The sequence below is a fragment of the Sitophilus oryzae genome, unplaced genomic scaffold (assembly GCF_002938485.1).
Source record: "Sitophilus oryzae breed Bouriz unplaced genomic scaffold, Soryzae_2.0 scaffold_682_pilon_pilon, whole genome shotgun sequence".
Classification (NCBI taxonomy): domain Eukaryota; kingdom Metazoa; phylum Arthropoda; class Insecta; order Coleoptera; family Curculionidae; genus Sitophilus; species Sitophilus oryzae.
In genome coordinates this window covers 3,833,463-3,861,100 of record NW_022147287.1, presented here as the reverse complement: position 1 = coordinate 3,861,100, position 27,638 = coordinate 3,833,463, and the positions used below count along the sequence as shown (strand labels likewise).

The window sequence follows — 27,638 nt, the reverse complement described above, 5'->3', positions numbered from 1 at the left end:
AATAAACGTGGATGAAATCTCATTTGGTGTATTTCCTTGTGTTCATAATAGGGTTTGCGATGAAGAAGCTACAGAGAGTTCGCTTGAGTTGCCGCTTAAACGTAAACTTGAGCGGATATTTCTTTATACCGGAGTTAGCGTATCGGCTATAAAAAAATTCACACAGAAGATAAAAAAAAGGCTGAAAACTAACCCCGATAAAATGATATCCTCTCTGGAAAGAAACGACCACGTGAGACTGCTGTCGAAAAGCTCAACGACTTTTTCGAAGTGGTCAGGAATTTGATAAATAGATTTTATCTCGAATTCAAACTCGTCCCCACAATTAGAAAGCTTTTGCAAAAATTGCAGGAAGAATCGAATTTTCCTTTTGCAGGGAAACGCTTAGGGGGTTATTAAAATCAAATGAATTTTTTTGGCGTAAATGTTAAAATAACAGATAAATATTAATGGAGCGGCCCATTATATTGCAGAGAGAGATATAAATATATATACGCGAAATTCGAAAATATAGCCAAGTATTATCTATTTGGATGTAACATATGGGTAGACAATGACCTAACCTTTAAAAACTGCTGGCGGAGCGATACCATATCTGGTGTAATAGGCAATATTGGATCTACTGGTGAGTAAAATTATGTTTTGTTTGCGCTTCCAAAGTTAACTATTTTTAAGATTTTTTTTTGCTGGAAATAGTTATATCTAAAATTATGTATTATAGAAAAAAATATAGTTAGTACAGCTATATAAATAAATACACCTCAAGACTCAGTCTTGATCATCTGCTGATGGCAGACATGGTTAGCGAAACGAGCGTCCAGTGTAAAATTAAAAGTGTTTTGGTGTATTGTACTGATTTAGTGTTTTATTTTGCTGTGTAAGACCAAAGGTTCCAACCCCCAGCTGTAATTATTTCTTCTATTATATTAACAACACATAATAATAAAATGATTCAAAATATTTAAGGGAGCTTTAATAAAAGCTTTTAGTGTTTATATGCTAACTCAACAGTAACGATTCAAACAGCATAAAGTTTTTTGAAAAAATTATTAATCTGAATATTATATTTATGATACACATTATTTTCATAAAACACCGTACGCCCATGCCTATTTTATGAATGAAATTGGGCGTGTTTTGTTTACAACTGCGTTCCTCTGCCGATACCCCGTAGCTACAGATCCGATGGTCACACTATAATAACTTTTTTGGTTAAATTAAAAAAAAAAATATTTATCAATTTACCAAAAATATGTTAAGAGCTGTTGTTTTTTATCATTTCATTTATATAATTAAGATAATTAAAAAGCATATCCTGCAAGTAATCTGATGGGATCTGGCTTCGGCAGGAGCAAAATTGTTGAACACGAGATAAATGATTATATTTTTATAAATTGTAGGTGCTGGGGTTGTTGAAAGACTATTAAAGCTATTATTTGTAATTATTATTCACATAAGATACAGGGCGTCCCAAATAATTTAGACAGTGTGGTAAAAAGTAACACCTTATAAATTTTATTTAATTTTTTGACCAATGCTTGTTTATAACAACAGAGACGTTCACATGCATAACTTTTTATTGTATTGATATCTGATTTAAATGCACATTTATTTAAAATAATTGATTATAACTAACACAATTAATTAATATGTATATGGACGGAAATAATGGTGGTATATTTAATCGGTAATACTCTTTTACAAAGATTTAAATAGATTCCTTTTTGTTAACAAATGGGCTAGTAATATTATCGGTTTTAGCACCTGTACATTTTGTTTAGGTTATCATTTGTTGCTTTAAAAAAAGATCTAAAAGGTCAATATTCCATGGGTATACAATACTCCGTGACGAGTTATTAAATTAGTTAATATTATTATACAGGGTGTTTCAAAAAACATGTGCCATCTTTCGTGGGGAGATTCCTCACGTAAAAGATTTATTTTTCATATCAATATAGGTCCGATTCTGCTTTGCTTCGTAGCTACACGGTGTTAAAGTCTTGTTATTTTTTCGATTTATTTTAATTATTTCCTTCTAAGTATTTTTAACGTTTCGAATGAAATTTTGATGGTAAAAGTTACTATAAATGCGACATATTTTAAAGCTAAAAAAGTGTCGACATATTCACCAGGAACGTGCATATGGGTTACCAGTAGAATGTTTTTTAAAAAAGCATGTACGCCACTGACTTTTTTCTCTCGTTACCAAAACAGTGTAAGCAGTTTAATGCCAATTAAAAGTTGCCTCTTGACATTTTGTCGATTTCGGCCTCCTTGATGATATAAACGCAATTTTATTAATTTGCCTTGATCCAAGTCTAATAGAAAAAGAACACCCTGTATAATACTAGCTAGCAATAGGTACATAAAGTGTATCATCCATCCTCTGGACCCTGAATTACCCTATATACAGTTCTATTTATAATAAGCATATTGGCAGCTATATCTGTTTAAACAGGAAGTAAAAAATATTGTATAAACAAAATATACCGTGCTGGCAACTGTTACTATTGGGTCGGCATTTACATGTGTGGAAGTAAATCGCATAGGGATCTCATTAAGTCGGAGTGAGAGAAATGCGACCGACGCGACGCGCGACGGTGTGCTGTTGCGGCGTTGCCGATACGCCTTTCCCTATCAAGTAAAGTAAAATCACGATCGCAAACCGCTTATTTTTAAAGGACTTTTTTTCAATAGATTACTAGATAAAATCATTAGACATGTTTCTGAGCATCTGAAATGGAATTATAAGGATATCGTTAGGGTGTCATTTTTTTTTATAACGAGAAAACGTCAGTAATCGCGGTTACTCAACTTTTTAACACATAACAGGCCATAACTCAAGAACCACTTTAGATATTGAAACTTTTTTTTATTTTCAAGATCGGATATTTTACAATATGTTTACATAAGAAAAATTCGATAAGGTTGTCTTTTCCATTTAAAAATTGTAAACAATCCATCCGTTTACTTTTAGAGCATAGCAATTTTCAGCAATCGTGTAATTTTTTTATTGATAAAGATTTCACATACTGTCTACAAAGAAAATACAGCAGAAATATTAACAAAGTTCTTGAAAAAACTACAATCTATTATTTCTAATAGGTTTCGAGATATCGATTTTTGAATTCAGAGTTCTAATAGCGCGACCACTATCGAACACCCACTCAATTCCACTTATTTTTACCAAAAATGCAAGTGTTTCTAGCTTGCACTTAAAAAAAATCAAGCTATAGGGAAAATTACAACGACTCGTTAATAAATAAACAAATCAAGTATCACGAGACGTAATTAAATCGTGAAGCTGAACGCATGACCTACACCTTTCCTTAGAACTTTAAGTACTGATAGAGGTACTGATTGGGTCAACTGGTCAACTGCGACAAATCTGCTATATCCCCTTCCACGTCTCTTAGCGATGGGCACAGTTTCTCGGTTTATTTCATACGTTTGGCAACGTGTTTACTGTCCTCTCTTTGTTCAGTACATTATAAACGCATTGTACTCTTCTTACATACGGAAATCTCGACCCAAGACTAACCTTTGCCAGCCCTTAGTATACCTACTTTAAAATATCCATAGTCTCCTAAATTATTCAGATCTTTATCTAAACTAAATCCAGATTTACAGAAGGGATTGTGACAAGATCCCCGAATAGATACATAACTCGCAACAAAAACAACCGATATATCATCCACATATCTTACCCATCTCTGGCGAATAATAATTGAAACATTTTTTGCGCCCTGCGACCTGCTTACGAATAGTTGAACCAGAAAATGGAGATAATGGATTATATCCAGATTGCCGCCTGGCCCTTTCTGCTGTTCAAAGGGACTGTTATTAAACTGAAAACAATTTTGCTTCAGACGCAGCTATGTAACTTCAATATATTCGGAGATAGTCTCGTTGTCTAGACCAATCGGGTCAAATAATTTAGTCAAGTTATTTAAATTATGTCGAATAGGATAGATAGGTTGGATATAATAACGAAGATGCATTAAAAGAGAATACATTTTTTCTATAATGCGATATCCTTAATTTTCCCTCTGAAAAACTTGTTATAAAATCTAAAATATTTTATTTTATATTAAAATGTTTTTTTAATCACTAAAAGTAAGCTATATGTACAGGGTGGGTCAAATTCGACGCTTTTAAATGGAAACACCCTTTTCTATAGGAGATAGACAAAAACTAATATCGGTGTCTGGAGCTCAATTTTTGTCAAAAACATGATGGTGAAAACCGCATATCGATATCTGTTACCGTTTCGGAGTTACGGGGTGTTTTTCAAAAATATGCATTTTTAACAAATCGCTGTAACTTTTTTGCTATGGAAAATTTTGTATTTTTATGAAAACATTTCCAAAGCAACTTTTTACGTAGAATTTAATGGTTTAAGTATAATTTTTTTAAAATTAATAATTTAAGAATTATCAACAGAAAATTTGATTTTTTATATGGGACACCCTGTATATTTTTAATTTTTTGTAAAGAATTTAAAATTGCCTTTCCAAAAATATAACACTCTTGATATTTTGCTCGATTCCTCTTCGAGATATAGTGTATATAAAAATTCGCCCGCTTTAAATAAGTAGGCTTTGAACGGCACCGGCTGTAATGCAAAAAATTCTAGCTGTGAGCATCAATTAAAACGAAAATAATATTTGCTATGAGAGATGCAGAATTTTATAACAATTTAAATATATTTGACCAACATCAACACATTTAAACTATATCTAATAACAATAAAAATAAATAGCAAACCAAGACATGAGATTTTGCTACAGGTGTTCGAAATATACCGTCTTCTGTTATGGACAGACGGGGCAGTTTTTGAACATTTCTTGCGGAATTCATTAACTCAGTGGGGGTGAAAGATATCCTCTCATAACTGCTAAGTATTTCTAATTCTTGTCTAGATTATACGGAGGAATAAAACACCTTTATTCTTCCGCAAATATATCCATAGGATTAGATCCATGGGCACTAAGTCAGGCGGCCTCGACGGCCAACGGCTGGATCTTGGTTAGCTATTCAATTATTTTTGAAATTGGCTGCAAAAATTTGCTGATAACTTCAGCGTTCAGAGGCAGTGCGTCGTCTTGCTGGAAAAATATGTTTTCGAGTTCCATTACGGGCATATCATCAATTAGGGGTCCAAAGCCTACTAGTTAAAACTGGCGAACTTTTAAAAATTCTGTACTTCGAAGGGGATTATAACAAAATATCAAGTTTTTGGAAAGGTAATTTTAAATTCTTTTCAGTTAATTAGAAATATAGAGGGTGTCCCAAATAAAAAATCAACTTTTCTGTTGATAACTCTTAAATTATTAATTTTAAAAAAATTATACTTAAACCATTAAATTCTACGTAAAAAGGTGCTTTGGAAATGTTTTCATAGAAATATAAAATTTTCCATAGCAAAAAAGTTACAGCGATTTGTTAAAAATGCACATTTTTGAAAAACAGATATTGTTGTGCGGTTTTCACCATCATATTTTTGATGAAAATTGAGCTCCAGACACCGATATTAGTTTTCGTCTATCTCCTATAGAAAAGGATGTTTCCATTTAAAAGCGTCGAATTTGACCCACCCTGTACAGGGTGGCGCTCCTCATTCGGCTCGGTTGATTATACGAAAACGGAAAGATGTAGAAACAAAATATTTTATGGGTGTATGTGGGAAGGCAATGTGCATAATTTAAAATTATTTTCGAATGTACAGGGTGTGTCAGAAGTAAGATCCATACCAAAGTTATAATTTTTCTTATGGAACACCCTGTATTTTATTTCATTTTTGGATTCTTGGACATAAAATAAGGCATTTATTATAAGGGTTTAATATGTTTAAAAGCTTTGGTTTTTGAGATATTTAAATATGCATGCTATAATAAAAAAAGTTTTTCAACACCTTGTACATTATTTTTCAGAATTAATTCGTATGCTGACTTCAAGCCAGAGAAATAAATTTTACTAAAATATTTGATTGCTTTCTTAAATGTATACATGGGTATCAAAAATTGCTGGTCTATTTTCAATATTTATTTTACATAAAAACTTTGTTATTTTAAATGCAACACTATGTATTTTTTTGAATAAATCGAAGAAGATTTAAATGCTCTCTCAAACTATATTAGGGTTTCCTATACCTATCTGGTTCAGATTTTGAATAAAAAGCGATTTTTCATTAAAATTGTATGCAATTTGCTAGTGACAGTTAGTAGCTATTTTCAAAATCGTCATTAATTTTATTGGCTTTATTTTAATTTATAATAGTTTACTATTATTTAATTTACCTACAATAGTTTAATAAGTAAGTATTTATTATTTTACAAAGAAAAATAAAGTAGTTCTTTGATTTATATTACGATGACTTGTAGATATATTGGATTTTCTATAAAAGAACCAACTAAGGCACTTTAATTTTTCAAAAGATGATGGCAAACCTCTTGTAGCTACAAAACCAAGCAGAATCGGACTTATTTTAATATGAAAAATAAATATTATTTTTTATGAATCTCCCCACGAGAGATGGCACATGTTTTTTGAAACACCGTGTACAGGAACAAAAACTTTTATATTAAAAATCTGATTTTGAACTCTAACTTTAAACCACTTTTTATTTGTTGCTTCTGACAACAGGAAAAGATATAAGCCCTAAAATAAAAAATGTAAGTATTCCTTATTCATTAGGCATCTTTTTTAATTTTATTTAAATATATGTAACCTAAAAACTACAATTCTTTTTTAAAACAAAGGTAGAAAAGGCAATGTCTAAATTTCAGGGGTACTAGACACTACAAATAAACATTTTGATGTGGAATGCATGTAATTCAATATTAGGTCCGTTACACACAGATGTCAATGACTTCTACATTTATTCATTAAACTGCATTCATTAGCGTGCCATTGAATTTATAATACGCCCACAAACTTTACTATTAAATAGCTCGAGGGCTTTCAAACTAATTTGCAACGTTTCGACAGATAGAGATATGGCATTACTAATATTGGCGTATGTAACATAATAAATGGACACATACATTATCGTCTGGAGTTAACCGGAAGAAATATACAGGGTGAGTCAACGATAGAATGGAGTTCATTATCTTTTTTGTTTTAAAAATTACGGAAAATTTTTAGGGAATTTTCAGATACACAATTTCAAATTATTTGTGAGTATTTATGTCTTCTTTTTACTGCTGGGGATAATCTAGACAAAGCCTACTTTACGTGGAATACGAACCGTGATTCTCGGTTATATCATCGTCAATAGTCTAACGATTTGATGAGTCTATAAATCGAAATTTTTTTGAAAATTTGGGATTTTTGAAATGTTTCTAATTTTTAATTAAAAAACATAATATCACAGTTTAAAGAATATAAAATATATCAGTTGACCCACTCTAAGGAATTCTATTGTAATTTTGACTTCAAAGGCGGCCCGTGACCCTTCGAGGTGACAAAAAATTTGTACGTTTACCGGGTGCAGCGGAAGTGCTATTTTATCAGTCAGAACGCTGGCCGTATACGAGGGATCAACTAAAAATACTAAAGAATTTTAATACAGCAAGTAGAAAAATAAAAATACAGTACTAGTTTTATTGATTAACAATTTTAGGCGTCCTTAATAATTGATCAATATTTATTTACTTTCTTCTTATTATTATTTAATAACATATCTCATTGTTTACAAATATAAATACGATATGAATTGAAATGTGAAATAAAAAACGGATTTTAATTAAGTACGTTATCTAATAATACTAATTTATTCATGTTAATTTTACAACAAAATAATTTACATATTTTACCATCAATGTTAATATATAACGATTATAAATTCTTATTATATACATATATATAATATATATATATATATATATATATATATATATATATATATATATATATATATATATATATATATATATATATATATATATATATATATATATATATATATATAAGCAGAAAGTAGTCTCGACTGACTAGTGAGAAAGAAAATCTGGGATTTAGTGGGGTTGCAGTCGGAAGGGTTTGACAAAGAATTAATACACTTTGTTAATTGTCTAACAATTCGACAATTAACAAAGTGTATTAATTCTTTGTCAAACCCTTCCGACTGCAACCCACTAAATCCCAGATTTTCTATATATATATATATATATATATATATATATATATATATATATATATATATATATATATATATATATATATATATATATATATATATATATATATATATATATATATATATATATATATATATATATATATATATATATATATATATATATAGTTAATTTTTTAATATATATATATATATATATATAATAATAATCTGCATATTTCTTAAATTATAGCATGTTTTGCTTTATAGATGTTTGCATTTTACTTTAATTACCTACCCGGAAAGCCCAAATTTTATCGTAAGGTAATAAAAGTACCTTGTCATACAACTTGTGTTAACATTGTCAATTTTTTTGCAATTTTTTCTAAATTTTATGATTATCATGAACAGTAATTAAAACCAAACTAAAATAAACTGATATATCACACCAAACCAAACTAAAATAAACTTGGAACGCTGTGTACACGTCGAGCAACGGATGTAGACTGACCCAAGTCTACAAGACAGGCGGGGAGCGGCGGGAGGGATTTTGATACGGGCGAAGAGTGGGTCAACTGATATATTTTATATTCTTTAAACTGTGATAATATCTTAACCAGATTAAATTTACAAGAAAGAAAACCCAGAAAAAATCCAGTGGTTCTCTATTTTCATTGTAAAATAGCTCGGTTATTTTGGACTACTGAAAAACGGTAAAGAAAAAATATGTTTCTTTTATCGAGATCTACCAGCCCTGAAAATATTTGCACTTATTTAAGACTCGCCATGTTTTTTTTGAGAATAGGTCTATCATAGAAATACAAATTATGAGAAACCTTTTTCTTGTGAGACAAAGGTACATTATCATACATTATACTTGGAAAAAAATCAAAGCAAAATGTAGAGTTTTTCAATAAAAAATATAGAGATATTTTTTTAAATTTTTTGAAAACATTGAATTTATTTACTGTATTACACTAACCAACTAAAATATGAACAACTTTGACATTTTTAAATAAATATGTTTCTAAATTTACGAAAACCCTTTTAGTTTGTTTTGATTTATTTATTTGATATATTGTATGTACCTCAATAAATTTTATTTTATTTATATAACAAGCAGGTTGGATTTTGATTAAAATCTATAACTGAATAGACTAAAATTTATCATTCCTATAAAATATATTTTCTAATCTTTTATAGCCTCTATAGAAAATTTTCATTGTTTTTAGGGTTCTGTACCCAACGGGTAAAAACGGGAACCCTATTACTAAGATTTCGCTGTCCGTCCGTCCGTCCGTCCGTCTGTCCGTCCGTCCGTCTGTCACAAAGGTCTATCTTATGAACCGTTGTTATAGCTAGACAGTTGAAATTTTTACAGACAATGTATCTATGTTGCCGCTATAAGAACAAATACTAAAAACAGAATTAAATAAATGTTTATAAATAAAAAAGTACTTTCACTAAACATTATCTTTTAAGTAAGAATTTTACACAGAATCTTTCAAGTCCTCGATGGCCGCGTGGTTAAAGCGTTAGGACTTTACGCTGCTATGACGTTGATTTTTACATATTTTTACATATCTATTTTTACTTTTTACATATTTATTATTGATTAATACAATTTTTAGTAATGTGTTTCTTCATTTTTTTTTAAATTACTTACACGCACATTCAAAATTTCAGCTAAATCGGAAAAAAAGTTTATAATAATATAGTAGTCTAATATTGTGCTAATGTTGTATAGATAATGAATGGTACGGAACCCTTTGTGCGCGAGTCCAATTTTTTCATTTCATTTGTATTTTTTAATTTATTTTTATTTTAGATTCGATGAAGATTTCTTCATGTATTATGATTTTGCTCCATCGACACAAACTAGACTTGCAATGACTCTGACTGTCTTTAATGGAATATTAGGAGCTTTTGGAGACGAAGATCTACAGGAAATTCGAAAGCAGTCAGAACAGGGCAAAGTAATAATAACACACGAAATAATATGCAGTTTTTTAAAAACTCTTTATTTAACATAAAAGAGACTTATTTTATTTTATTTCTTTTTTGTTTAAGATTAGTGGTTGTTTTATTCTCACTGAAATCGGGCATGGCACTAACGTCAAAGGTATCAGAACTAGAGCAACATACGACAAGGAATCAGATGAATTCATCATACACACTCCAGATTTTGAAGCCGCCAAAGCTTGGGGAGGCGGTAAGTTTTTCTTTATTTTTTATAAATAAAATTCATTTTTATAAATAGAATACAATTCAAAATGGCTTCGAAATTCTTTAAATATTTTTTAAAGTTAGTTCCTCTTGTCACTGTAAGTAAAAAAATATCATAATATTGCTTAGCGGTAGGGTTCTCAACTTGAGCATCGGCGATTCCGGGACAATTATTTTTAAGCTTTTAAATAATTGAAACAAAACATTAAATATTAGAAATTAAAATATATTATATGTAAATGTGATTTTTGAGGTCCCGGCCAAGGCAAAATTTTCGCCGGGACAAACTTTCTGATTCCTGGTTGATCCCGGTTAAACCGGGACGGTTGGGAACCATACTTAGCGGTCATATTGACATCAAATTTAAATTTATCATGTCAAAATACTCCCAGACACCATTTTTCATCTAAATATTGACGTTACTTCATAAATTATTTGAAAAATATCTCGAAATAAAAATGGAATTTCTACACCCTGTATCTCCGAAACTAAACATTTTAAGATATACGTTTATACGAACTTTTTTACTTGTTTTTATCTGCAGAATATTCTGTCGAAGATTCCGGAATAGAGTTCGGAGCACCTTGTATACTTGAAATATATGCTTCTAGGTCTTGGAAATGCTGCAACACATGCTTTGTTCTTTGCACAGCTTTATGTGGACGGAAAAAACCACGGGCCTCATATATTCCTGGCTCCTATCAGACATCCAGATACCTTGTTACCATATCCCGGTGTTACCGTAGGAGATATGGGTGAAAAAATTGGTTTAAATGGAGTTGACAACGGGTATACAAAATAGCTATTTATGTAAGAAGTTGCGAAATGAATATGTTTTAAGTACGGGACGCAAAATTGTCCAACGAGGAGCAAGTTGGACAATGCATCGAGTGCTTAAAACACTCTTTTCGCAACGAATTTCATACAAGATTTTTCGTGAAAGCGGATAATTTGAGATTTTCATGCTATTATTATTATTTATTTTTAAACATTTTTTAAAATGTTCTGGTAATCGGTTTCTAAGGCATTGATTATGCCATGTTTATGCATTGTTTAATGACAAAATTCTGTGAGGTTCAAACGTCGCCCGTATTTCCTACAAAGTTTTGTAAAAAAATGAGTGATAATGACTAGTTTTTGGATATTCAACAAGCTGCTGAAATTGCGCTATCCACGTTAGTGCCCGAGAAGTCGAAAAACTTATACGAGACCACCTACAACAACTTTGAAATCTGGGTCAAAGAAAATCATGTTGAGAATTTCACAGAAAAGGTATTGCTAGCCTATTTCCTGAAGTTATCCACTACCTTAAAGCCGTCAATTCTGTGGAGTAAATATTCGATGCTCCGCACCATGATTTACCTAAACAGGAACGTAGGTATTAGCAAATTTACAAACCTTATTGCACTTTTAAAAAGAAAAGCTTCCGGATATCAGGCAAAGAAATCAAAAGTATTTAAATTCCTGTTAGTTAAAGTTGTGTTAATCGTTGGAGTATTTGGAGCATGTAAGAGACAAGAAATCACGTTTTTGACCGTAGGTGCCATTAAAGATTGTCAGTCATTTATTAGTGTGAAGATTCCGAATACAAAAACTCATTTTCCAAGAGTGTTTATGACCACTGAGGGACCAATAGATGGTATCAATTTCTTACAGGTATTTCGTAAGTACGCAAAACTTCGACCACTCAATGTGACACATCAGCGATTTTTCTTGACGTATCAAAAAAATCAATGCTGTACTCTGCCAGGTGGAATCAATACTATTGGGGATATACCAAAAAGGATAGCGGAATTTCTTGGACTCTCCAACGCCATTGAATAAACTGGTCATTGTTTCCTGCGCAGCTCTGCAACTATGCTGGCAGATTCAGTAGCGGACATAACAGTTTTAAAGCAACATGGAGGTTGGTGATCAAGCTCGGTTGCTAAAGGTTACATTAAAAATTCAGTTGAACAGAAAACCGAAATAGCAAAAAGAATCATGGGACGGAAAGATACGCCAAATATGAAATTAAAAGCCGTTTACGTAGAAGCAGAAGCTACCAGCATTGCCAGTACAAGAAATTTCCTTATTCCGACTCCTACAACTTGCATTTCTCTTAGAGACGAAAAGTTGGATGCCTCTTTAATAATTTAAATAATTGTACCTTTAAGATTTATAATAAATAAATATTTTCATTGTTTCTAACGTTTCATTTTTTACTTTTAGGCACTAGTGCCTAATTAAGTGTCACTTTTAGATACTAGTGCTTAGAATTTAGAATAAGTGGGAGGGGGGTTAATCTCTGCGACCTTAGAGATCTATTGTGTCCCCCTTTCTTGAGTTATAACTCATCATACAGTCCCAGGACTTCCTACGGAGACCCGTGTCCCTCACAGTCGAGGAGCTACAACCCAGGCCGGGTAGACGAAACGGTAGCTTGTGTCGCCTGTTGCGTTTAGAGGTAGGAGGTAGGCTCCCGACCCTTGGAGGAGGTGGTAGCTTGTATGCCACTTGCGGAGGATGGTCTCACGCAAGTGTCAGCCACCTCTCCTGTAGTTCCCTTTGGGTTTGGCCCCTTGGAACTTTCATTGTTACTGTTCCCAGTGTCGCTAGGGGGTTTCCCCACAGCTTCACCGGTGATGTTTTTATTACTATTATTACCAGATCTCATAGTGTTCCTATGAGTCGCTAGGGACAGTCGGTCCACTTCTACAGAGCCCCGCATGTAGAAGTAAGGGGTAAAATACAATGGGGTGCCCCCCGGTGCTCCAAGGTTGAGGCTGTCCGTAGCCCCGCCCGGTATCGTTATATGTCTTGGTGCAATTCCCTGGCCACGACACTACAGTCAGGGACAAGACAATGAGTGAGATGCTTTTTAGACCAAGCCAAGTGCTAGGGGGATTCCCCCCAGCACCTGACCAGGAGCTTCCCCATCAACGACAAGGTCTTGCATTTCCTAGGGGAAGATACTAGTGCTTAAAATAATGTCATTTCGAATCTCAAATAAATATCAAAAACTGTCAATTTCGAAACGCTTTCACAAAAATGTTTTTATTATCTATTACTCGTGGTATAGTCCGTCCAACGGGAAGATCTATGACAGTTAATGTTGTGCCTGTCATTTTAATTCATAAGAAAACTGTATTTTCTGTAGTTTTTTGGATGCCGTCTGTTGAAATCTTCCTGTAGGCGTTGGAAAGACTATATATTAAAAAGTATCATAAACACAATATAATTTATAGTACTAGGAGTAAGCATTTCTAGCTACTCTTCAGTAGTTAATGCATTACCACGATCTCTATTTTTTATTATATGTTCTGATATAATTTATAACATATTATTTAAAACAATTAATTATTTTGGTGCAATATTTTCGTAGTAACAAACAACATTGTACATTTCACAGATTTCTAATTTTCAACAACTACCGAGTGCCAAGAAAGTACCTGGTAAACAAGACTGGTGGTGTTACAAGTCAAGGTACTTACTCCACACCCTTTGAAAGTCCTAGTCAGCGATTTGCAGCTTCCTTATTGGCTCTTTCTGGAGCTAGAGTGGGGGTTATAATCAGTTCGGAAACGTTGGGAGGACATGCTGTGACCATAGCCGTAAGGTATTCTGGAGTGAGGAGGCAATTTGGACCTCAAGACGAAGAAATTCCAATTTTGGAATACCAAACTCAGGTATCAGAAGCTTAAAATAATATTTATGAATAGTATTGATATAGGAAATATAATTTGAAAGAACTTTTTTTAGGGAATGCAATCCCGCAAATACTGGATCCCGCAAATGCGGGATCCCTCTGAGATTGCGCGGGATCAAAGTTGCGGGATTTACCGTGCTGGATCCGCGGGATCAACACATTACTATTGGGTAACCGAATCGATCTCGATTAAGATCAAACCGCTTCGTTCCGGGGCGATGCGTCGACGCTCGGAACCCGGGGTATTCCCCTTACGACTTGGCCTTTAAAAATAAGTGAAACAAACAGGCTAGTTGTTAGATTTCTTTCTGGCGTATGTGCGTAAATGAAGAAAAGCGTTTAACTAGTACTTGTGGACAATTTCGTCAAATAAATTGCAGGACATAATTATTGGGGCAAGCAAAATTTTAGGGTAAATTTAAAGTTGAATATCTCTTGAACTAAAAAAGATTTTGAGATGCGGTTTGGACCAGGTTTTAGATGAATCTATTATGATTAAGATCCTGATGTGGTTTTCGAAAATATATTTAGCAAATTCTGGTAAACAGGGTGTTTTATAAGAGTGTGAAAATTTGATCAAGAATCTTTTTTACCGCAAATTTACTAAAAAATGGAAATTTTTACCAAGTACAACGAATCTGTATTGAAATTAAAAAAACAGTTTATCAGTTTTTTATTTTTTTTTTGTTTAAAGGAAAATACGACGTTTTTTCGAAAAATATGCATTTTTAGTCATAGGTATGGCCCTAAATGGTACAAAAAGTTTTGTACATTCTGAATATGCCAAAAAATTATTGATATAGAGTGTATCTAAAAGATAACTAACACAAGTTAAAAAAAACTTTAATCAGAATAATATTTTTATTTATAAAATAAGTAGATAAATTATAATAAAATTTAAATGTATTTAATATTAAATATATTTTTTGAACACCCTGTATACATCGGTGTCCAGATTTCTATACAGCTAGTTTAAGATACACGCTATATCAATATATTGTGGGCCTATGCAAAATGTACAATGCCTTTTGTACCGTTTAGGACCCAATGTATGACTATAGTTTACAGTCCCGCAATTTTGGGGATCCGCGGGATTGATTGCTTTAATCCCGCGGGTTTGCGGGTTTGATATTTTGGTGCGGGATTGCATTCCCTAAGTTCTTTGTTTACTATTTTCAAAATTTAATTTTCAAGTCAATGCCGGGTCCAGACCAAGGCGACAAAAAGTAAACACGATTTTGAGACAAAAACAAGACAAACTTGCAACAAAAAAATGGGGAATTCTGACAAGACAAACTTGAGACAAATTGTCCAGACCGCAAAGTACAACAAAGTCAAAAATTTAGTTGTTGCGACTATGTTTTATTAATCATGTACTATTTCACTCGTTTCCTACTGTTGGCTACACACGCCATCCACACTGCGCTGACAACTTGAACACTTTGATCTTTACCGACTCGAGACGGGGCATTGAAAATTCTCCGAATTTTTAAACAAAACAAAAATGAGACAAAAATGTCGCAGAACTGTATTGGATTTGTCGCAATTCTGTCGTAAAATATGAATGTTTCTGTCTTGTCGTTGTTTTGTCTGCTTGGTCTGGACCCGGCATTAGAGACCACCACAGACGCTCAGTTCTTCAGCAAATACTGACTGTGCAAACCAGTCTGCGCAGTTTATCCAGTACTACTGCCTTAGTTATCCAGTACTACTGCCTTAGCCTCTTAGTTTATAATCATCTACTGATGATGCTACCATGGTTAGCGAAACGCGCGTCCAGTGTAAAAGTAAAAGTGTTTTGGTGTATTTTCATGATTTAGTGTTTTTATTTTACTACTGCCTGTCGCACATACACATGCAGTTTTGTCTACAGTGAACTGAGTAAGTCACACACTAATTTTTGTTGCAGCAATACCGACTTTTACCATACCTGGCTTCAGTATACGTTTTCAAAGTATTTTCGAGGTATCTTAAAGGAATCTTTAACGAACATGTAAGAATAATAAAACAAGGAGATATCCATGATTATATCAGTATGCTGGGAATAGAAATCCACGTGATAACATCGGCTGCAAAGCCTTTATACACCTGGATCATGAGAGATGCTATACAATCAAGCAGAGAAGCATGTGGTGGTCATGGATATTTGAAAGGTACTGCCGATTTAATATGAAAATTACATCAAAAAATTAACTCTTGACTCGAAATAGCATACAATAGTTTACAGGATGTCCACACAAATATGTCTCTTCTAAATATCTTTATCCAACAGCCACTACTTATACAGACATTACTCAGATGTATACATGCATTTAAAACAAATAATAACACTCGCTTGAGTTTTTGAAGTTATAACAAACTAGTGTGTTATTATAATTCCCTATCATATACGCCTCGAGACTTTTCTGGCAGTATTTGTGCTGTAGCCGCGTCTGCCTGGTTAATAATTTCTTGTGGAAGATCTTCCTGAATCATTTTTCTTTAAAATCTGACTTGCTGGTTGATAATTCACTATTTTATCGTTAAAAAATCGCGATTTACCTAAATGACGTCTTAATGTCAGTGCTATTCATTTACAAAAAAACAAAACGCACATCTATATTGCATAGTAACATAAACTGATAATTTATTAATTCGCAACAATGAAAGTAGAACTGGTAGATCCTTTTAAATCGATTATTCTTTAGAGATTCGACATGAAACAGTTCTGCTGTTGGATAAAATGTTATATGCCACTGGCGTGTTATAACATATAAGTCACTATTGATTATTGGCATAAATGTCATGTTGGTATTTTAATAAATATAACTGATTATTATTTTTTCTAGCTGCTGGCATTGGAAACCTTAGAAACGACCAAGACGCAGCGTTAACCTACGAAGGAGAAAACTGGGTGCTGAATCAGCAAACGAGCAACTTCCTCTTGAAAATATGGCCAAGTATTCTTGAAGGAACTACCTTAGCATTTCCTGTTAATTCTGGGGATTACTTGAATGATGCTATAAACATTCTTAATACGTTTAAGTTTTCTGCAAATAACTTTGAAGAACTGTACAGACTTGATGGTAAAGTTATCTAATATATAAAATTACTCCTCTGAAACGGCTTGACTGATGTATTGACTATTACTATTCTAAATATTTTAAGAACGGTTGCTAGTAGCGATTTTTACAAAGAGGTATTTTATACGTAAAAAGTCACAGAGATGTATATTTTTTCACTCGATACTTTTATACAGGTACGGACAAAAAGTTATGACGCTTCAAAACAGTCAAAACATTTGAATAAGAAGACTAAGGAATGAACATAATGCTATCCATGTATTCATGCATGGTGGGCGGAAAAATCACTCTAGGGTGGGGATCCTTGACAGTTCTGTTTGACGATTCATTTGACACATTTGAATTTGATTTGAAATTTTGTAGATTTGTCAGTCTTTACGGAGCTTATTTTATGTTATTTATTATTTATTCTACTACTGATAGTTGTATAAAGGTAGTAAATCTAGATGGAAATTGTGGCAGAACTTAAATTAACAGTGACACTATCGCGATTTATCGAAAAAGACTCTAAAATAGTCGGTTGTGTAGCGTGCGGTAGATCTCGGCAAAAATTGAGTGAAATAATGGAACAACGTTTCGCTAGTAAGTGACTATATAATATACATACGTGTAGTAAACCGATCATTTATGAAATTCACTTAAATTAACTAAATTATATATTTTTCTTGCATTTCAGCTTTTATTTATTACTTGTCAAAGATTAGATGTCAAAGAATTTAGATACGTTAATTTGACTTACCTGCTTCAGTAGCGTGTCGGATGTTTGTGTTAATAAATACTTATTATAACTTATCTATTTTTATTAGAATTATATATTTTTATAACAATTTTAATAACTACCAACATTTATTCACAACGTAAAATAAAACAACAAATTATTGAGTCTACCCCACGTCTACCCTACATCATAGTTTTACATTTTTTAAATAAAATTAAAACGACACTGATAAACCGGAATTTAAGTCGGCCATATTTGAGGCCCATCGCGGTGTACCTAAGATTTTTGATATGCTCCTTCCTTAGTCTTCTTATTCAAAGGTCAAAACACATGTAGGTAGCGCCCTCTACTAGTATGAGTCATATTGACATCAAAATCAAATTTCTCATGTCAAAAAACCCCTAGATACCAATTGTCATCCAAATATTGAGGTTACTTCAGAAATTATTTGGAAAAAATCAAAATAAAAATGAAATTTTTACACCCTGTATCTCCGAAACTACGCATTTTAGGACATACGTTTATACGAACTTTTTTACTTATTTTTATCAGCAGAAAATGCTGCCGAAGTTTCCGGAATACAGTTTGGACCACCCTGTATATCAGATAAGAACAAAATTATTACTGTTTGAAAGTTAAGTGTTATATTAGTCCTTAACGGTTGAAAATAACAAAAATGGGGGTATATATGACCTAAAAAAAGGGCAGAAAAAGAAAGAGGATTTACGATTCAAAAGAATTTTCATTATTAAAAAAGTTTTTTTTTAAATGAGGTTTTCCGCGGTTTCTTTTCCCTCTTTTACAGAAGTTACCACTTAAGAGAACACGTAATACAGGCATAATTTTTGTTTTTGAATATGTTTTTTATGATCTAATATAAAAAAAGGAATTATTAGTATGAAATTGGATGAATATAAAAAAGCATACAGCTCGTACTTTTTGTATATTTTTCTTTTCTCGTGGCATTTTACTTTATTTCATTTTTAACAGAAACTTCTTTGACCTCGTGAAAAACCCAGGGGTTGTCCTCAGCCCAGTACCGACAGTTGTACCGATTAACTACACCGTTGAAAAAGGAAATACACTCATCCGAAAAACACATTAAATGGGAAATTATTATCATTCGCCACTCGTTCACTCATAGATTCACAAAATTGCAAACGACGATCAAAATCGTCTTCTTTGAGTTCTTGTACCAATGAATTTTGTACGGGTGTATTTGTTTTTTTAATATCCTTTGGACACTTGTACGATTGACGCCGGTCTCATGGGCTAATTTTCTTTTACTCAGCGTACTGTCCATGGCAACTTGGCCCAATACGAATACCTCCATAGCTTCATTTACTACAGGATTTCTCATGACTACAGGATTTTCCCTCTGCCTCTTTTTATTCATAACGGATCCAGTTTCGCGAAATTTTGCTACTAACTCGCGAACAATTTTGCCATAAAGGTGTTTGTCAGGATGGCGTTCATTGAATATCTGCGCAACCCTATTGCCACATTCATTATTTTTAAAATAAAGTTCGATTATTTCCACTTTTTCTGCAAGTGAGTACACCATAATTGTTAAAAAGTTTAACGATATTGAGACGAACTTCAACGCATAAAGCTGGATTTATAAACTCGGGAGTTGAGGTTCAGTTGAGGTTCAGTTGCCGTTCAAAATGTTCAACGCTATGAAATGAACGCGCGCATTTATAAAGTCAGTTGGTCGAAAAGTTGGCAGTTCGTTTTACGTTCAGCGGAGTTCAAAGATGGTCAATGTTTATGTCGGCAGTTGCGGGCAGTTGGCGACCGCTGGCGACGTTCGGCGACAGCCAATGAAGAAGCGCCTGTCGATCACATGAAGCACACTACGCCGATGCATTGGAAAATGACCCTTATTGTTGTTTCATTATTTCTGTTAATGTGATGTTTATATTTTGCGTAATCGTGGATTACTGTGTTTGAACTTTGACAAATACCAGAAGTATTTTTAAATCGAAAGAAAAACGTTCGAAATTTTCACAATTCCAAACCTAACCTACAACCGAAACTGACAGTTTATAAATGCAAAAATATTGAACCTCAACTGCCGCGAACATCCAACTGCAACTGAACCTCAACTGAACGCCAACTTCCGAGTTTATAAATCCAGCTATGTCACAGAACAGCTATCTAGCAACTACCGTACCTGATCGTTCAACCTTGTGGGAAGTGAAAAAAAGCGTAAACATCTAGAAATAATAAGGAAAAACAGCAAATTGGTCGAAGGAATTTATCTTTATCATTTGCTCTGATAAATGTTTGAATAAACTTTTCAAATTTCAATTCTTCATATTTTCTCAATGACTCGACCGATTTTCAAGAACGAAGTGGGAAAATATAGAGAATAGAAACCCTTTTCGTTGCGGTACCACTTGACCCCCCTTCCCATTTGAAAAATATTGGGGGATGAGACCCCCGCTTAGAGGGTTGAACATTTAGCAATCATTTTTGGGGCAAAAGTTGTCCCCCTCACAAAGAAAATTGACGTGTTTTTGAATTTTCTGAAAAAAAAATACCCTGACCGTTATGCCTTGCGGAGCGTTTTCGATGGGCCACCCTGTATGATAGTTTGACGACATTTCGTGCACTGTGAAACCCCATCATCAATGAATCAAATCAAAAAATCGGCCGATTTAAATGAAAGTTGCTTTATCGATAGATTGGACTGTACCACTGTGACAGTTAGTTTAGAAGTTATGATGTCGTCCGATCGCGACCAAATTTAGTGGGTAGGCTATGTGAGCGACGGTGCACACGGTCCAACCATAAAATAATAAATACAAGAAGAAGTGTCAAGTCAATGTTAAATTATGGAAACAGCGTGGCTGCCTGGGTAACTAATTTTCAACGGATATACGACGGCTGGGACAGCTTTGACATGACATAGAGCATGACAATTTCAATTTTATGAAATTTATTCAAGTTTCCGGTTTTTAATGGCGGGCTGTACAGGACCGCTTATATCGAGGTTAATTTGAAAAGTCTGTCTGGTAGTAAATAATACAACAAAATTACTCAAACAATATTCTTAGCATTTCTTTCGGCACACCATTTTTCGTATACTTTCAATGCTATTTCATATCGCCCCTACTTTTCTCTGGAAGTAAACTGGCTTCTGCTCTTTTGCAGCTTCTGTAAGTTTTGGTGGAGTACCAATATTAAAGTAGTCTTCATTATCAGAACTTTCCGACAACATTCTGGCTTTTATAGAAATTCGAAAAGCGAACGAGTGCATTCAAAAACAGAAACTTGTTGATAAATAAATGTGTTGAAGCTTCACGGGCATAAAACTAAATAACTGGTAGCAGGAAAGGCAACTATACCCACACAAAACCTCGAATCAAAAATTTTTTAAAAAACATCAAATATAAGTACATAAGACTTTTTGAAATTAAATCAAACAGACTTGAATGAAAATAAAGAATAAAAATATGATACATATACATCTAATAACCTCATTTGTACACGTGTTTAAAATAATCTACATACATAGATTTATAGCATTCCTCATCCAGCATAATAGTGTCCTACGTAATATGTAATTACGCATTTCTGTTCATCTTGTAGAAAATTAATTGTAGGCTAATAATAGTTTAATAATCAGGTTTTAATTGTATAACTTGCTTTCAATTGCTCGAGCCTATTCATTCATTTACCTTGTAGTACGTGTCGCACGTGTGCGGTAAAGCTTTGTTGCCGCTATCTCCCCGGCTGTATTAACGCATTTTCTTAGCTTGTAGTCCTTAAGTGTTTATTTTATTGACTTTTTCTGTTCAAAAACTATAAAATATGGACCGCCAGTGCCAAATTTGCAAGAAATTTGACTTAAATAATCCATTTAAGTCTTGAAACGACTTTTTGACCGGTAGGCAACTCTCAATTTACCCATTGGGAGTCAGTGGCGTTGTTGTAGAAGGCGCTTGGTTTAAAGATAAAAAATTATAAAATGTAAATATATTACCTATTTTTTACATTATAATATGGCCCATACCTACTACACGCAGAAACGTCGATTTCATCATTTTCCTGTTAATTAATATCATATATACTTTTATTAAAAATGTTAACAAGGAACTTTATATCTAAAATTATCTTTGTACTCTATAAATTTCAGCCGAAATATCAGAAACATACCTACATTATCTAAACAATATTTTTAATATAAGTGGCTCACCCTATAACTTTTTTTATTTTTTTCAGATAAAATACAGATTTGTATGTTAGTAGGTATATGACATAAATTAGATTTATTGACTTATTCAAGCTTTGGTCTCTTCCCTGTTTCACCGAAATATTCAGATTTTTTGCCTAGACAGTCTAGAAGCACCCTCGGTATACACCATACAGAAGCGACAAAAAAGATTTGCTTCAAACTTTTTATGAGAGGGCAGTGCTGGTTAACTTTCAACATTGACGTCAAAGAATTATACACCAAAAAAATTCACGACCGCAGGTATAATTATTTCTAGATAAGTATTAATCAAAGACTAAAAAATATATTTCATAATTATTTATTTATTTTTAATTCTAGGCTAAATTAAAATACTGATTTAAATCCTCTAGTTTTTAAAAATTAATAAACCTGTTTCATCATTTTATTAAAATCTAACAATTTTCTTCAGTGTGAAATGCTGGCGCACGGATGTCAAACGTGACGTCACGCAATTAGTTCCCATTTGACCAATGCTATTCAAAGCTCTTTGTCGCTTCTGTATGGTGTATATTCTGTGCTAGAAGGCCATGCTTTCTGCCTGGGTAGAACCGCGCCACAACTGTTTCCAATTTTCCGGTTTACTGTCACCCCCCTGGGTCCAACCCTGCATTTTTTTAAATTAAAGGTCATTTGGTTTATTTTCTAGTTATTTTGGATACTTTCAAATGGTTGGTATGCTATTTGTTAAAACGGACATACGACAAACGACAGGAGCTTTTACAAAATGGAGCCAACAAATTTGATGCGGGAAATAATATTCAAGTTTTCTATGCAAAAAGACTCAGTACCGCATATAATGAGAACAGATGAAAAGTCTGTCGCTAAAATACATAATAAGACATCACTTAGCCAGAAAAAAATTACAACAATCATATTTTTTTTCTCTCCCTGTCGCCGATTCTATTATATCTGTGGAATAGATCCTGTTTAATATTAGGGGTTGTAATGTTTGACTAAAATTAATAATTTATTATTAATTTCAAAATTACCTAATTTCGATTATAAAATTTCTTCTATAACGTGTATTTTATTCTTAGCATTTCTTTCGGCACATTGTTTTTCGTATACTTTCAATGCTATTTCATATCGCCCCCTAAAATTTCCCTGGTTTGAACTAAACTGGCTTCTGCTCTTTTTGCAGCTTCTGTAAGTTCTGGTGAAGTACCAATATTAAAGTAGTCTTCATTATCAGAACTTTCTGGCTGTCTATGTTATATAAATTCGAAAAAGCGAACAAGAAATTCAAAACTGTCACTTAGTTGCTTGTTTTGCTGTTGAAGGTTTGCGCCATAACAAACACTGGTACCAGTCAAGGATACTATAGAGATAAGGATAGTTCGATTCCTATCTTCCTGCACTGTCAGTTTTTTTACGTCATCTACTGACCGAGTTGAAGTTGGCGCTAAAAATTTTAGACAGTGACAGTATTTTTGCATTTGACGGTCGAGCGCACAGTGCGTTGGAAGATAAATTTAGCGGGACAAAAGCGTTTGGTTAGAAATAAGGCAAAAAATGTGTACTGATAAGAATAAATAGTAGACATTCCAATTGATACAAAAATGCATGAATATTCTTTGTATTTCGATACATTTTTATCAACCAAATTTGGTCGTTTTCTGCTCAGCAAGGCAGAGATCATACGAAAACAAAATATTTACAAGTGCTTATACATTTTATTAGAAAGCCAAATTATTTTGAATATTGCCAAAGTTATGTACTTTTCTACTGTACGTATATTATTTGTTAAAATCCTTCGTGCCTTTGTTCTGCAGATATCAAACTTTCACTTTTTTCAAATATCGATATATTGAATGATGTAGATCTTTTGAGTTACCAATAGTTACCAACACAAGTAGTCACAGTCACAGGGAGTTCAAGCTTAACAGGTGAATGCCCAAAAAGATTCATTTCAATCGGATAGTATAAAAACAAAACAACTCCATCAAAAGGCACTGAGTTTAAAAAATTGTCTTAGATACTTACTATATATGAATTTACAATTACCGAGTGTTAAAATTAAAATTAAAATATCTTATCTATTATTTTCAAAATAAAATATATTTTTTTAAAATAAATTATAGAGGGTGTCACAAGATTACAAATTAATTAAAAAAAACTGCTAAAGAGTTTTTTGATATTATAATTTTATGTATTTGGCAACAGTTTACAATACGGTTTTTGTTTGTCATGTATGAATAATATCATAGTTTTATTATCTTGTATTTATTTATTAATAAATTAAGTTGTTAATAAATAAATAAATTTAACCATATAGTTGCTATATATTAAACCATTTCCTACGTTCTTAGATTTTAAGTCCCAAACAATGCTCTTGAGATTTTGTCCCGCTAAAATAACCATCCGCCGCACTGTGGAGCGCTGGTCAGCGCGTGACGTAGCATTCCACGGCGACTACGACAGCGGCGATTTGACGCGATCGAACACTCCTTTAGAATATATACAGTCCTTGGGTACCGGTAACTATAGATATGGAAATGCCAAAACAGAAAACGACAAATTTTCGCATATTTTTTTTTTTTTTTCAAAATAAAATACTGTCCCTATTTTTTTAATTAATGATGTGGTCGGAGGAAAGTTTTCATTATTGTCTCGAGATTTAGTTAATATCGAATCTTGACGCTACTATCTTTTTTTTGGATGGAAATAGATTCCAGAATTTCTCTTTTTTAGTGTTACATTCGGTGCCAATTATTTTTGTATTTTCCGAATATAAGACTAAAAAAAAAAGCGTTTTTCTCTTTTTTTTACCTCACCTAAAGCCAAGAAAAATAAATTAGATAAAAAATATATATCGAGAGGTCAAAGAAATAGTTAAATTTTCTATACAAGACGATAATGCAATTTTATCATCTTGTATAAAACAATATTTTTTTCCATAGTGAGTTACGTTTTAAAAAATATTCAAAAATTATTATTTCAAGGAATTTACTACGAGTAGAAAAAATATTGTGCTGGGTTGGCGTTGGTTTCTATGTAATTTGACAAAATAAAGCTGTCTCTTTAGTTGTCAGTTTTGAGTCAATATTTTTTAATTCTCTTTCGTGTCGACATGGTGTCGACTGCTGATTGAATTGAAGCCAGAAATGGCTCAAAACGAAATAAGTAAATAACCAACAGATATTCAGGCTGAGGCGACAAACGCCATATCCAAACTATACTTCCATTTAAATCCCGAATAACTTATGAAAAGGAATACAAAAATTTTCAAAAATGGAAGCAATTAAAAAACGTGCTAGAAAAAATAAAGTTTTTAACCTATACTCGCTGTTAAAGTATCATTTAATCTACCCTTGCGGTTAAAGTACTATTTTATCTACTATTTTTGATAGATATAAGGCAATTTTAACAGTTGCTATGGAAAAAAATCAAAAGAACATTACTATTTTTTATTCCAGCACTTTATATTGAAGAAATTCGAAGAAAAGATCCTCAGCTGCCTAGATACCTCGCTCAAGACTGTGCTGGAAAGGATACTTTTACTCTACGGTTTATTTAGTCTGGACAAATATCTCGACGTGCTCTATCAGGGCGGATTTATAGCTGGAGATCGGCCCGCATCTCTCATCCAGGACGGGATTACCGAAATGTGTTCCAGATTGAAAAACGACGCTGTTTCGTTGGTGGACGCCATTGCGGCGCCTGATTTCGTGTTGAATTCCGTGATAGGGTCATCTGACGGACAGGTATGTGTTGAAAATTAAATTTTAAATGTAAAGGTGCGTCCTCACTAGAGCATTTTGGACCGAACGAACCAAGCAAGCCGAGCGCGCACGAACGAACTCAGTAAGGAAAAGATCGCGATGTTCTGAGTGCTTGTTGCGTGCGCTGTGTTCCCACGTTCAGTTGTATTTAATTTTTATTCGCGCTTTGAATCTTTAGGTCGCGTTCTGCATCGAGTGTGTTAATGGACCCGGAAGATGCTATTATCGCTGCTTGTGCTTTTTTCGTTATACAAAACATTACCGATAGGGAAAAGAAGAAAACATAAAGAAAATTATAGGCATGAAGTTTGTTTTTACACCGTCATAATGGAAGGCTATTGAGAAAAATTTCCATGTAAATAAAAAACAAGCTGTAAAGCCTGTTTTTTTAATAAAAAATTGACATTTTTCACGTGATTGCTTCTTTACAGCTAGGTTAGAAATCATGTGACATTTGCCAAATCTTTCCATTAAAAAAACAAGCTTTATTGTTATATTCGTTATAATTTGTGTAAATGTACCTTTTTCCGTTCCAACACCGATTTTTTTTCTTTCGCCTTCTCCCTTCTGGAACTTGCCAGAAGACTTTCAATTTTTTTCTTTGCTTCTCCAGAAGCACACCCCATGATCTCATCTATCTGCCTTTACGCATCAAACTTCTTAACTTTATTATAGTATAATCCATCCTTTGGATTCCAATAAAGCACTGGATATTGTTCATAATTGTCTATTAACTGAAGGCACTTTTCTCTATTCCACTCCATTTCGTTTGAGCAAAGAAAAATCAAGACAATGAAATTTTTTAGCCGCGAATGCTCCGAATAGGATGAACACCATGAACGCAACGAACCTCCGTACCCACTGAACAACGCATCCCTTTTGAGCAAAATGCACGTACCGACAAGCCGGCGAAAATGTTTGGCGCGCTCGGTTCGGTGAAATTTTGCTTGCGAACACGTATTCACTTGCCGAATTCGGCCCTGCGCGCTCGGCTCGTTTGGTTCGTTCGGAGCAAAATGCTCTAGTGAGTACGCACCTTTAGATTAGATTTATACTTTGCGACAAAGTACAGTCCATTATATCATTTGTTTCGAGGTTTGCAAAAAAAATATTAAATATATAAAAGTTATAGGGACGATTAAGATACACATTTTAAAATTATTATAGAGTATACAAGATGCTTCAAAAAAGTGTGGCGAGTATAACATATGTTTTTTAATACAATACCCTATTTTTTATTTTATTTTTAGATTCTGCATAAAATTCTATAACTTTCTTATGTATAGTGTTATATACCTAAAATTTGTAGTTTTTGTAATATTTAAAAATTTGTTTAAAAAAATGTTATTGATTGCAGTGTGGTTGTCAGTGATGCCATCGTTTCTGAAGTTGGACAATTAAAATTTTGTATGATAATTTTATAGAGATATAGATAAAGACGTATATCAAGATATTTTAGTTAGATGCTACAGGGTGTTCAAAATATATTTATGAATTTCAACTACTTAAAATTAAGTAACAAATTTTTTAAATGGTACACCCTATATATTATAATTTCTTCTGGTAGATTTTGCGAAGCTCTTCAACTTTTTTTAAGTATGTCGTACACCTATTTTTAATAGTTCGCGATTTATTCCATTTTTTACCATTTTTACCCTTATCTTTAATACAATAATTACGCTATAATATCATAGTCACCATGACAAAAAATTATAATTATCATCTGTTTCAGTCTGTTAAGCAAGTTAAGAAAAAAATGAATGTTAGTTGAATTTGTTGTAATAAATATAAATGATAGAGGTGAAAATAATAGTTATAGATTTTTTCTGAAAATGAATTAGTCAGTGTGACTGATATACA

The 27,638-nt window shown here is 32.9% G+C and overlaps 1 protein-coding gene across 1 annotated transcript in view; it reads left to right on the top strand.

The window, feature by feature from the left end:
• LOC115887948 (peroxisomal acyl-coenzyme A oxidase 3-like) overlaps positions 1-27,638 on the top strand; it is a 35,449-nt gene that overhangs the window by 6,497 nt on the left and 1,314 nt on the right. The window contains exons 3-10 of the mRNA XM_030907499.1: positions 9,948-10,095; positions 10,190-10,331; positions 10,957-11,134; positions 13,737-14,013; positions 15,943-16,186; positions 16,862-17,098; positions 22,703-22,852; positions 25,468-25,760. Coding sequence (XP_030763359.1) covers positions 9,948-10,095; positions 10,190-10,331; positions 10,957-11,134; positions 13,737-14,013; positions 15,943-16,186; positions 16,862-17,098; positions 22,703-22,852; positions 25,468-25,760 — 1,669 coding nt within the window. The remainder of the gene's footprint in view (positions 1-9,947; positions 10,096-10,189; positions 10,332-10,956; positions 11,135-13,736; positions 14,014-15,942; positions 16,187-16,861; positions 17,099-22,702; positions 22,853-25,467; positions 25,761-27,638) is intronic.